The sequence below is a fragment of the Pseudoliparis swirei genome, chromosome 4 (genome assembly GCF_029220125.1).
Source record: "Pseudoliparis swirei isolate HS2019 ecotype Mariana Trench chromosome 4, NWPU_hadal_v1, whole genome shotgun sequence".
Classification (NCBI taxonomy): domain Eukaryota; kingdom Metazoa; phylum Chordata; class Actinopteri; order Perciformes; family Liparidae; genus Pseudoliparis; species Pseudoliparis swirei.
This window is the reverse complement of record NC_079391.1, coordinates 29,513,527-29,527,799: the sequence shown is the minus strand read 5'-3', so window position 1 is coordinate 29,527,799 and position 14,273 is coordinate 29,513,527. Positions and strand designations below refer to the sequence as shown.

Here is a 14,273-nt window from a genome sequence, read left to right as displayed (position 1 = left end):
ACAAAGACGCAGAACCACATCCAGTGCCATTAAAACACACCTGTCAATCTTGTAATGAGAGGATTTCATGTGTCTCTGTCCACAGATCGACTCCTTTGAGCTGCTGTATTATTACGACGAACACCTGGGACACCTGATGTGGTACGTTCAGTCGTGTCTTTTGAAACCGATGGAGAGACTCACACATCTGTCTGATGATGTCATCGGTGTGCGCTGGAATCTGCGGTCATTGGAAATATATAAAACATATTTTAGACTGAGCAGCTCTGTTGTGCAGGATAAGAGGGGCGGAGTCGGAGCAACTGTGGGGGACATTAGAAGCAGGAGGAGGAGGTTCATCTCTCCTCTATGAACTCTGCATCGCCCATTTGCCTGATGTCAGACAGAATTGATGGTGGACTCAAAGGGTTGGACCTTTTTAAGCTTCATGGCTCAATCAGCTGAATATAAGATGATGATACATTCAGCACCGCTATTTAGATATGTATTTTCATATCCCAATATGGTATTGATATATTGCCCGACCCTGGTGAGAGATTAGGAACGTCATGTGATCCGAGGATGTTTTGTTTACTGTCGGCACCTTAAACTCTTTTTATTTATTTCTACACGATAAGGATCCCTTTGAATGTGTCTTTCTCTTCTAAATTGTGACCAACATAGGTACTTCATATTCTACAGTTACCTGACTAGCAGGTGTGTGTGTGTGTACGAGTTCTAGCTGCATTATTTTTGACAACCTATCGATCTGAAACAATCATTTAATTTTGAAAATAATCTCAGATTTTTTTCCTTCATTTTAGCTTTAGTTGGTTGATTCTGTTTTTCAATAAGTCCGGTATTAAAAAGTTTGTTTGTACGCAGTGTCCTGGAATGAGGATTTGAACAGAAACCTTCCAGACCATTCTCTACAGCCGTTGTACGATATTTATTTAGTCTTCCAGATATTAAATTTGAGGAAAAAATCCCTTACGACTTTTTTTTTCTGATTAAAAGTGAAATCGCTCTTTTCACTAAACCCTGTCAGATTTTGCGTCATCCCTTCACAAAGAAATACTTTAAGCCTACTGGGACCACTGACAATACACGTTCTGCCTTTTGTGTTATTGAAGGTATATTCCGTTCTTCGTGATTCTGTTCCTCTACTTCACCGGCTGCTTCACCAAAGCCAAGGAGGAGAAGAGGCTGCCCGTCTCTGGCTGCCTGTTGCTGGGACCCAGCGCTCTCTACTATTGGTCAGTCGCCGTCTTGAAATCCTTCTCCGTTGACCATGAACACACCATGAACAAGGTTTTGTTAAAGGTTATCTTTTTAGTAGGCCGAAGGATATGAAATTGTGAAGGAACAGAGACGTCTCTTTAAAATGGTCTTTAAAGCCTTCGGATTCGGGTTTGTTGAGGATTTCAGTTGTATTGTAGGTTTGTATGCAGGTAACCTCGGTAACAACAGATATGTGTATATAGATATATATATATATATATGTGTGTATATATATATATGTATATATATAGACACACATCTGTTGTCACCGAGGTACTGCATACAAACCTATGTGTATATGTATATATACAGGACTGTCTCAGAAAATTAGAATATTGTGATAAAGTTCTTTATTTTCTGTAATGCAATTAAAAAAACAAAAATGTCATGCATTCTGGATTCATTACAAATCAACTGAAATATTGCAAGCCTTTTATTCTTTTAATATTGCTGATTATGGCTTACAGCTTAAGAAAACTCAAATATCCTATCTCTAAATATTAGAATATCATGAAAAAGTATACTAGTAGGGTATTAAACAAATCACTTGAATCGTCTAATTAACTCGAAACACCTGGAAACACATTTTCAAATCTTTTTTTTTACTTGGTCTGAGGAAATATTCAAATTTTATGAGATAGGATTTTAGAGTTTTCTTAAGCTGTAAACCATAATCAGCAATATTAAAAGAATAAAAGGCTTGCAATATTTCAGTTGATTTGTAATGAATCCAGAATGCATGACATTTTTGTTTTTTTAATTGCATTACAGAAAATAAAGAACTTTATCACAATATTCTAATTTTCTGAGACAGTCCTGTATGTGTGTATATATGCATATACACATATATTTACGTGTATATATATATATTTGTGAATATGTATATACATATATATATGTATATGCATATATATATATATTTGTGTATATGTATTCTGTACACATATATATATTTATGTATATGTATACATATATGTATATATCTATGTATATATGTGTATATATTAGGGCTGTGAAACGATTAAAAATTTTAATCGGGTTAATCACAGGTTTCTGTGGATTAATCATGATTAATCACATATTACCGATATTCTCGGTATATTTTGTGAGAACATAGAGATTTATGACAAAAGACGGATATATACATTTATACATTCTTCTATACAATGGTGCTGCAACTCAGCAGTTATTTAGCAGTTTTCTTCCATATGGAACATTAATACATCTTCATCCTAAACAGAATGTTTAACCCTCCTGTTACCTTTCGGGTCAATTTGACCCCATTCAATGTTTAATGTCGGTGTTCTTTGGGGTCAATTTGACCCCAGGCTGTTTTTCACTGTGTCAAACTTATAAGAAATATATTTTTATATATTTAAAGGGCTATTTAGGTAGTCAACAAACAAACATAAAGTACCTCACACTTAAACTTGGGAAGCAATATTAATTCTAATAATTTTCTGTAGGTTTTAATTGCTGGGGTCAAATTGACCCCGAGGGTCAAATATGTTAGTAAATGTAAAGGAGGGTTAACCTCTTCCACTCCACTGAGGACGCCGGCGTCCTTAAGACCCTCCCCTCCCCTTTAAACGGCTTGCTCACGCAGACCACGTCAATAAACATGGGCATGTTTGGTATCCCAGCATTCAACATATCCTCATCTTTGCAAAGAACATATACATTTTCTTTTATTTCGTAATAATTTTTCACAAGAGGAGCCCTAACACACAATGTCTAAAGTCGCGATCAATGCAGCAAGTCGGGTCTTGCAACATTTCGACGGAGAAAACGTACAGAATACACTTTCTAAGTAGATGTATTAGCGGAGGTATTAGCGGAAGTACTAGCGGAAGTTAGCAAAGAGCTAGCGGAATCAGAAAAGGTAAAAAGTTTTACAAAAACACTTTTTTGGTGCGCTGTGTCTTCCTGACAGTAACGTGTTGAAGCCAGGAGACCGCGCTGTCTTTGCCCGGGCCATGAACACGGTGATTTGCTCCGTTTTTGTTTGACTACATTTCATGAGTAACAGTTAGGGGGGTGCTCGTGACTTTTCATGCGCGAAGACCGGCATCTGAACTCTGCGGCAACCGCGATCGACATATTGAGCACCCCTGCATTAAAACATTGGTGCAAGTGACTTTTTTTCGTCCCGATGTGCGCACACACGCCGGCATCCGGCGAGACGGGGATCGGAGTCGTGTTAACGTGACACGTAGAGGCAGAATGACATGCTGCTGGTTCGAGACGACCAACAACAGACGGATTGGAAGCTCATTCTGCGCATGCGTTAAATGCGTTAAAAAAAATAACGAAGTTAAACCTGTAATTTAATTAACTGAGTTAACGCGTTATTTTTCACAGCACTAGTATATATATGTATATACATACAGTATAACATTCAATACACTGTATAATATAACATACTATAATATGCAAAAATACAGTAGAGTATAATGAATGGAATATATACAATAGAATGTATACATACAGGGGCGGTTTTTCCTACAGGAAGGCGGCCGCCTAGGGCGCCATTCAGAGGGGGGCGCAAAAAAATGCGCCTTTTTGCTGGGCAGTTTTTTTTTGCGCCCCCATCTATATCTCCAACCAGAAAACAAAAAAAACATTAAAGCTGCAAGCAGCGTCGAACGGGTCCTCGCTCATCTGCGCCGGCCGGGGACGCCAGCGAGACGCGATGCCGGCGAGACGCGATGCCGGCGCAGATGAGCGAGGACCGAGGACGCAGGCACGCCGGTCGGACTTGACTCGGGCCGTGACTTGTAACGAGCACGAGAAGTTTGGGGCAGATTCGAGTGAAGCTCGCCTAGGGCGCCAAATGTGCTAGGGCCGCCCCTGCTCTACGGTATATCAAATCAATCACTTCACTGGATCTAATCCGTCTCTACAAGAGCCTCTTTGGACGAGTTGAACACCCAAGACAAAACTCCTGTTTGTCTCCAATAAGAACATTTAACAGGCCCTTAAACTCAACATGTCTGTTCCGTAAAGTAATTGGAATATACCAAAAGCAACTGAAGTGTGCGTGTGTGTGTGTCTGTGTGTGTGGTTGGGTTTGATACACAGAGGGCGCTGTTACGCTGCAGTTCATCCTCTTCTCCTGTCCATCCTGATTCCTTGTGATTGAACTATGATGACTTATGAGGACACTAAGAAATCCTCAGGAGGGGTTTTCTGTTTGCACGTTAAATACAGAAACTATAGTTTTTAAATTGTATTTTTCCTCCGGACACCCAAAGAGCAGTACAATTTATTTTACAGATGGATATTTACACACTAAAAATGTGGATATATACTATGAAATAATATGAAGACAAATACATACATCCCATAATCCTATACCTGTCCAGCCTGTCAAACATGGAGCACTGTGAGTTTGATTTTAAGTCATAAATGTGCATTTTGACATGCAAAATAAAATATAAGTTTACATTGGTGGACTTGTGTTCACTTAAGTTCTGATGCTAGAGGACTACAATTCTCATTGTTTATTTCTTTGGTATTTTTAAACTTTTATTTCTGTCATTAAAAGTCAAATTTGTCTACCTTTTTTTGTGTTTTATTTGAATTTCTGAATGTTTCAATACATTTGGAGAACGTGTCAAATCAATTGAAGGACATTTCTCCAAATTCAAATCAATTCAATTCAGTTTATTTTATAGAGCCCAATATCACAAATTACAAATTTGCCTCAAATCTTCATCAAAATATTCTTGATGTAAAAATGTACCACCCATCCCCTCCAGATGTTGCACAATATACAGCTGTGCTGCTTCAGACTATATGTGATGTAGCTGACACACATCATATCCCATTAATGTTTCCTTTCTTTATAGATTTGTTTATTTATTCATGCGTAAGGAACTATTTCCTGTTGTTGGTGAATGGCTAAAGGCTCAACCATCTCTTGTAATATGTGACACTGAAAAAATCATTTTCAAACATTTATTTTTATTTTTAACTTTATCAATGCATGAAAACATGAATATAACAGTCGCGTTATTGACAGCAGGGATATACAGGCTACCACTAAACAAATAAAGATCTGCATTGTAAATATCACCGAAAAAATTATAATAACCGAACGAGGATGAAATGTGATCGTGAGTCACTTCGGACATAAATCAAAATGTAAATATGATACAAATAGACAGCGAGCATGATGACGAGGACTGGATTGCATTTTCAGGACGACCTGATGTGGAAACAAACAAACGAATAATAAAGTGGCCTTTAAGAAACAATAACAGCACGCAGAATCTCTGATATGTAGGAATACAAAGCAAATATCTGTCGAATGTCTCATCCCTCCAAACACGGAGGTTGTTGATGACTGCTCTGGTCTGTTAGTTCTTGAACATGTCACACAACAGCTTCTCCATGGGAGTGTTTCCGATGGTCCGGTGGAAGAACAGCAGCTCGATGCGCTCCGAGTTCACGAAACGCAGAGAGGGAAGAAGAAGAAGCAGCTTTCCAAACCTGAATACACAAAAGAAAACAAAAGATATAATCAACGTCTGTGTACAGCAGGAAGTAGTGAAGCGTGCATTCATGATTTGTTGCTAATAATAATAATAGTCTCCACTTCAGAAACACGTGCCGGCGTGCAAAGTGCCAGTCTACATGCTTGTCTTTCAGGTCTTAAAGTTTACCAGTAATGGTTGAAATAGCTGGAAATCTTAGTTATTAGATACTTATTTCATTATTTTTTGTATAATTATATCTATTTATTATTTCCCCTGTAAGACATGTTTTTATAAATTTTTGCAACAAGCACATTTACGTAATTAACTACAATTTAAAAATTAAAAGTTACGCTTCATGATTTTGCTAAAGTTCTCCCGAATCAAATTTTAATTGCATTTTTTATTCTGAATAGAAAACATTGACATGAAATCTGCTTGGAATTTTGAATTTAAAAAATGAACCCTTTCAACTACTCTCTTAGAAGAGTTAACACAGGAGCTTGAAAACGGGTGAACAGATAGATTATTTACCTAAAAGTTAATTTCCAATCACAAACTAACTCCAGTAACAAAGAAAAGACAACAATCAGAATAAGATTCAAAGTAATGAAAGTTTTCTTTAAAGTTTCCATGCATGCACTGTGTCGGTGATGTCATCAGACTGGGAGCGTGGACTGGGAACCCACCTGGCTGGTTGACTGGGGTAGTGTGAGCGGATGTGTTGTCCCAGCATCACCTGAGACTGATCCTGCAGGTTCTCCACTTGTTCTGGGTCTTTCAACCCACGAGTCTCTGGAGAGGAGAGCAAACAGCAAGTCAGATGAATACTGTGAGACAGATACTGACAGGATATCTGTGTAATATGAGCTGGTGTCACTCTCTAAAACATAACTACACCAATTTAGAGCTGAATTATTTATATCTAACAGTGAATTAAACAGTTTATCACCAGTAGAGCAAACAACCTGCATAAATGGTGGATTTTTAGGTTATGTTTTATTTTTTAAGAGACCATCTAATATGTAACAGCTGAGTAATCGCTTCCAACTGTATATTTATATAATTACAGTGACACTATAGAGGAAAGGTGTCAAACACAAGGCCCGCCACATAATTGTATGTGGCCCCTGACGGCTTGAAAGACATTTGATTACCTTTTCTTAAAGAAATTTAAGACAAATATCCTGTGCTTTTATTTTGAAGGTTTCAAATGAAATGGATTTATGTTATAATATTAGAGAAATTGTCTGATGTACAATATTTCTACAATCAAATAAAGAATAATCAAATGCAAAGAGAGTTATTTAACAATATGTTTGAGTAGTTTATACAGTGTTACAGTTACAACCGGCACTTTGGGACAGGCATGATGCTGGTGTGGCCCGCGGTGAAAATGAGTGTGACACCCCTGTTTTAGAGGAAAGGTCGGGGGTAACTGAAATCATTAGGATCCGAAAGTTAATCTGCCGAGCGGTCAGATTTATTGGTCTCAACCAAATTGGAATATTCAATATATCCTCACACAATTATTTTATATGATGTCTTACAAAAAGTTATGAGGTTATTTTTCATGTCCCGCGACACGAGTCCCTGAGGCGGTCAGTCAACGCAACTAAATGGTTTTAGGTAATGGAAAATATATTGATTTGGGTTGAAATAACTGCAGAAGTTGCATGACTCAAGTATGGAAGTTACGTAACAATTCCGTAAAAATTAAACGTAATAATTAAATAAATAACGTTTGGGTTACAATAACTATACGTCAACTTGGGACAAGAACAACCGTCTCCTGGGTTTTCGTTAACCTCGACCTCCTCACTTTACAGACTTTATCGCTCTTTGCACTATGACACTTTTGCACGTGATTATGTGGATTACATACATAATTGATCACATGGGTTAGCTATAGTCATAGCCATAGTTGTATGCGAACAAAGTGCATGAGAAGAGTGAGATTGTTGTACCAATAGAGCGCCGACCTCTCACAGTCCTGTCGTCCTCACCTGGCTTGAAGAGCACGATGGCCTTGAGGCAGGCGAACTCAGTGGGATCGACGGCGAGGGCCTTGAAGCGGCTGAAGACCTCCTGCAGGAGGCGCAGGTCCAGGCTGGTGTAGCTGGTCTTGCCCTGCATGCCTGGGCAGAGGTCGGGCAGAGAGAGCAGCGGGCAGCTGTCCAGAGGCAGAGACCACTGGATGGCACAGAGCAGGAAGAGCTCGCTCCACGCCTCCTCCAGCAGGATCACCTGGCGGAGCACCAATAAAGCTGCTTAGCAACAGTAGGTACAAAGAGGGCTATATGAAAGCCCCTAACTTGTTGATAAATGATAATAAAGCATTTTTAATATGTATAATTCTTAAGCAGTAACACGACAGTATGAATTAATATTGGCTTATATTTATTGGCTTATCTTCAAGAAAAAAGTATTTCAAAATATTCATTAATTTTTTTTTAAAGTCAATTCTATTCAATTAAGTCATCTAAAACCTTTTAATTGAATTTATTATAATAACAACATCTGTTTCAATTGATTCTTTTCATCAAGTTTCACATTTGAATCTTAACAAATGAATAAAAATGTTTTGTCAACCAGTGCAAATGCAAAAAATTAAAAAAGTGACATTTGAAAAAAAAAGATTGTCGAATTAAAAAATAAATGATGTGGTGGAAATAACATCAATCTTAGCATTTATCTTTAAATGCTTTCTCTTATTTTTACTGGAAAAATCTAAATAGACTCCATTCCATTATCCATACTGCTTATCTTTCCTTAGGGTCGCGGGGGAAAATAAACTCAGAAAGTGAAAATGTAATAAATTCTCCAATAGCCTATGTATATATATATATATATAGCTATATATATAAATATATATACCATATATATGTTTATATGAACATATATATATGTATATATATATAAATATAATATATATATGTATATATAATATATACAGTATATGTATATATATACATATATACATATATATATAAATCATTATATTTATAATACATTTTATATATATATATATATATATATATATATATAGTAGTACGACTCACCTGGTCTCTGAAGGGCAGGTTGGAAAACACCGGCAGGTTCTTGGCCCATTTCACCGACATGAAGAGCAGCCGGGCCGAGGTCTCGTACACGTTCTCGGAGCTGGACGGGTACAGAGCCATGTGGTACTCCGAGGACTCGCGCTCCGGCTCGTTGCTCGTCACGTCAATGTTTTCGTCAACTGAAATCAGAGAAGACGATGTCAGGCTGCAGCACTTAAGCTAGTTTAATTATGCACGTAAACATTTTAACGTTGGTCCTTTTTAGCTCGTGAGCATGCTCACGCTGTCTTGATACATGCTAAATGTCACACATGCTAAATAGATTTTTGAATATTGTTGTATATTATTATTGTATTTATTGTGTTTGATCATCAATTGGATAATCGATTTTTTATCAGAACACTCAGACACACTAAAGACAATAAAAATCCACTCTAAAACACAATAGCAATAATTTTGTTGACCCAGAGAGAAATTAGCATCCTATCAGCATCCTAAAGGAATTAATGTGTACATATTCTAAATGTAAATTCAAATGTTGATTTTAAGACATTTAATATAAAATTGTATATAAACATTATTTTGGACCAACAAATATCCCCACTTTCATCCACAAATATTTAAATCTATGGGGACAACAAGCTCTTAAAATGCTGTTTCCCTGTGGCTTTAATGTATCAATAACAGAGTTTTGAGTACCCAAACTGTAGTATAGACCACTTGGTGAAAGTGCACCTTGAATTAAAGCTTCTGTCTAATCTGATCCCGGATCCCCAAAACCCTCCTCACCGTCCTCGGGTTCCAGCTTGGCGCAGGTCTCGGCCGTCATGAGGCTGGCCATGAAGCGGTGGTTGTTCTGGGGACTGACGCAGCGCTGGGGGGCCGCCGAGGAGGAGATGGACACGGAGGAGGTGATGTGGGGCCACGTGATGACTGAGGAGGAGGAGGCGGAGGAAGAGGAGGAAGTAGAGGAGGAGGAAGAGGAGGCGGGCTCCCGCGTGGTGGCCAGATGTTCCTTGTCGGGGTCCACGTCGATGCAGTCCAGGCGGACCTGAGCTGTGCTGCGAGGCTGCCGCTCGTTCTGTACTGCTGCAGAGAGGGAAAGGGACAGGAGAGAGGAGGAGAGAGGAGGAGAGAGGAGGAGATAACCATGAGATACATCTGTGGTGTTGAGCGGGGTCACACGTGAGTCTCGTGGGAAGCACACTGACCGTCCTTGTTCATGCCCGCCTGCAGGCACTTCTTCAGCCGGCACGCCTGACACTGGTTCCGGTGAGCTTTGTCCACTGGACACATGCCGGTACCGGCCTGGCACCTGTTATAATCCAAAACCAAGACTTTGAAGAGGGAGAGTCCAATCAAAACCATCAGAGCATTTAGATCATAATTTTAAAAATTACAAATTTGTGGGGAAATGTATCGTCATACTCCTTTCTGTACGGAAAATGAAACCATAACCGATACTTTAATCCTAACCTTAATTTAAAAACACACTTTTAAACATAAATTTCAACAAAATATCAAACTGCCAATTTAAAAACGTAACTTTTGTAAAATAAATTGTTGTTACAAAAATGGAAATTTTTCATCTTTGGTTCTAAAAGACATCCTCGTACAATATTTTACATCACGTGTGTTTTAATCAGAGATGAAACCCCATGTAATGGCCTTGAAAAGGATGCTTTCCCTCCCATAGCACACCTCTTCTACTAATTGGTTCGTTTAAGTTATAAAATCTCTTGAGTTCCTCTCTCTCACCTGTAGATGAGCCTCCTCCTCACGCTGCGCTTGAAGAAGCCGCTGCAGCCGTTGCAGGCGTAGATGCTGTAGTGTTTGCCGCTGCTGGTGTCTCCGCACACTTTGCACACCAGAGCCGGGCTCAGAGCTTTGCCCGGGGACGGACTCTTGGCTGTGGGTCAAAACACACACACACACACACACACACACACACAGGGGCCAGTTGGTTTGTGCCATTCATGTGGTCCGGTATTGTTCCACACGTGTGGCTGCTGCCATCTGCACTGGCAGCTCAGTCTACCGCGACAGCCGTTTAGGCCTGAAAAGCTCATTTGGTGTGCGTGATTATGAAATTAAAACTATAAATGACCGCGGGCAGAATAACAGCTCACACAAAACGATGCCGAGATACTGATCTTAATCCAAATAAACCCATTAATTATACATACATTCAGATAGCTTGCGGTTGGATGGTACTGTTCATATTTATTTTGGTCTAATCAAATGTATTTGTGTTTAAGAAATCCTTGGAGACATCAACTCGTGTGTTCAAGACATTTTTGGTCAATTTGGCTGTTTTTTTAAGTCAAACATTCAAACAGATGGAAGGAACAACACAGTTTTGGCATCTGAGACGTCAAATCTGAGAAACTCAAATGAAAAAGAAGAAAAAAACCAAGATGATGAGTATTTAAAACCTCCATACGTCTACTTCCAGGCCAGGTTTGTGTCCGTTCAGCCTCCAGGGACACCTGTTGCTCGTGTGAAACTCTTACCTCCTCTGCTGTCGTCCATCCCGCCGCTCCCAGAGGACTCACTGAGGGAAGAGGACGGCACCATGGGGATCTTCAACAGGTGATCCTCCATCATTATTTGTCCTTTACAACAACAAAAAACGTCACCTAGAGTGATGCCAACTGGAGATAAGAAACTATTAGTCCTCTTCTCTAAAGTTTGGAGTAAATATCGAGATAACAATGTCCGGGAATCTAAAAAAGTTCAAGTTCCTTCTGGGTTTTGTAGTGGAGAAAGAAAAAAATATGAATTATGTCGCTGCTGCCGGCCTCCAGCGGTCCCCAGTGGGCAGATGGTTCCTCTGATGGGGAGCTGCAGATGGGCCGAGGTCCCGACGTGTGGCAGATCAACAGGTTGCCGTCGGGGGTCCGTCACTGTCTGTGGGTGCTCCCTCGGTGGCAGCGCCTCAAAAGGGAGCCCAGGGGGGAGGCGGGTGGGGGTGGAGGTGGCGGTGGAGGGAGAGGATTAGCCCCACGCGCTGTGTAAGCAGCATGCCTATTTGTCATCCTCTCTTAATCTTTACCGTTCATCTACTGGATCAATCGGTCACATTGGCGGAACATCGGTCCCGCTCGGACTCGAGTCTCCTGCGAACGGGGAAGACGAAAAAAACTGGAGTAGAAAAGCTCCTAAAAAGTCTCTCTGCTGGACGAGTTGTAACTTTAGACCGGTTCCCATGCGGCTCCGTCTCCTCGTGTCTCCTCTGTCCACGAGGGCATCCGTCAGTCAACACTCCTCTTCGGTATCTGCATTTAAAAGGGACGATTACACGAGGCGCGCATTATTATATTTACCAGACCTCTTCAATTTGTTGTATTTCCCCCTCCAAAATTCCGGCTCCATTTCCGCCCGCTGTATATTTGATCTGTGTGATTGCCTCCAATTCATAATGACCCCCAGTGTTTGCAGAGGAGCTGCTTATTAACTCCCATTTCACTCTTTTTTTTGGACAAACGAGAGATCATCCGCTTCCCTCCGGCTGCCAGACGAAGAAAAAAAAGGTCACAGAGGGAATAATAGAGTTTTGAATGGCTGATGTTTTAGCCGACGCTAATTTAGCTCATTCGACATGGTCTCCCATGAATTATTAAGAAGATAGAATCATCATCATACATGTGGCATTTACACAGGCAGCAGTGTTAAGCTGCAGTCAACAATATTCATAGAACTAGCTAGTGACTAAATATTCATAGAACTAGCTAGTGACTAAATATTCATAGAACTAGCTAGTGACTAAATATTCATAGAACTAGCTAGTGACTAAATATTCATCGAACTAGTTAGTGACTAAATATTCATAGAACTAGCTAGTGACTAAATATTCATCGAACTAGTTAGTGACTAAATATTCATAGAACTAGCTAGTGACTAAATATTCATAGAACTAGTTAGTGACTAAATATTCATAGAACTAGCTAGTGACTAAATATTCATAGAACTAGCTCGTGACTAAATATTCATAGAACTAGTTAGTGACTAAATATTCATAGAACTAGTTAGTGACTAAATATTCATAGAACTAGCTAGTGACTAAATATTCATAGAACTAGCTAGTGACTAAATATTCATAGAACTAGCTCGTGACTAAATATTCATAGAACTAGCTAATGACTAAATATTCATAAAACTAGTTAGTGACTAAATATTCATAGAACTAGCTAGTGACTAAATATTCATAGAACTAGCTAGTGACTAAATATTCATAGAACTAGCTAGTGACTAAATATTCATAGAACTAGTTAGTGACTAAATATTCATAGAACTAGCTAGTGACTAAATATTCATAAAACTAGCTAGTGACTAAATATTCATAGAACTAGTTAGTGACTAAATATTCATAGAACTAGCTAGTGACTAAATATTCATAGAACTAGCTAGTGACTAAATATTCATAGAACTAGTTAGTGACTAAATATTCATAGAACTAGTTAGTGACTAAATATTCATAGAACTAGCTAGTGACTAAATATTCATAGAACTAGCTAGTGACTAAATATTCATAAAACTAGTTAGTGACTAAATATTCATAGAACTAGCTAGTCACTAAATATTCATAGAACTAGCTAGTGACTAAATATTCATAAAACTAGCTAGTGACTAAATATTCATAGAACTAGCTAGTGACTAAATATTCATAAAACTAGTTAGTGACTAAATATTCATAGAACTAGCTAGTGACTAAATATTCATAAAACTAGTTAGTGACTAAATATTCATAGAACTAGCTAGTGACTAAATATTCATAGAACTAGCTCGTGACTAAATATTCATAGAACTAGTTAGTGACTAAATATTCATAGAACTAGCTAGTGACTAAATATTCATAGAACTAGCTAGTGACTAAATATTCATAAAACTAGCTAGTGACTAAATAGTTATAGAACTAGCTAGTGACTAAATATTCATAGAACTAGCTAGTGACTAAATATTCATAGAACTAGCTAGTGACTAAATATTCATAAAACTAGCTAGTGACTAAATAGTTATAGAACTAGCTAGTGACTAAATATTCATAGAACTAGCTAGTGACTAAATATTCATAAAACTAGCTAGTGACTAAATATTCATAGAACTAGTTAGTGACTAAATATTCATAGAACTAGCTAGTGACTAAATATTCATAAAACTAGCTAGTGACTAAATATTCATAAAACTAGCTAGTGACTAAATATTCATAAAACTGGCTAGTGACTAAATATTCATAGAACTAGCTAGTGACTAAATATTCATAAAACTGGCTAGTGACTAAATATTCATAAAACTAGCTAGTGACTAAATATTCATAGAACTAGCTAGTGACTAAATATTCATAAAACTGGCTAGTGACTAAATATTCATAAAACTGGCTAGTGACTAAATATTCATAGAACTAGCTAGTGACTAAATATTCATAAAACTGGCTAGTGACTAATATTCATAGAACTAGTTAGTGACTAAATAT

The 14,273-nt window shown here is 38.4% G+C and overlaps 1 protein-coding gene across 1 annotated transcript; it reads right to left on the bottom strand.

The window, feature by feature from the left end:
- Window positions 1-5,206: 5,206 nt before the first annotated feature.
- Window positions 5,207-11,720, bottom strand: LOC130192300 (photoreceptor-specific nuclear receptor-like). Its single transcript, XM_056412154.1, has 8 exons — window positions 11,314-11,720; window positions 10,559-10,709; window positions 10,012-10,115; window positions 9,590-9,889; window positions 8,801-8,979; window positions 7,745-7,985; window positions 6,428-6,533; window positions 5,207-5,754 (listed from the first exon to the last, which is right to left on the bottom strand). Exons 1-8 carry the CDS (start codon window positions 11,405-11,407, stop codon window positions 5,622-5,624), a joined length of 1,308 nt encoding a protein of 435 aa, XP_056268129.1. The 5' UTR covers window positions 11,408-11,720; the 3' UTR covers window positions 5,207-5,621.
- Window positions 11,721-14,273: the final 2,553 nt, after the last annotated feature.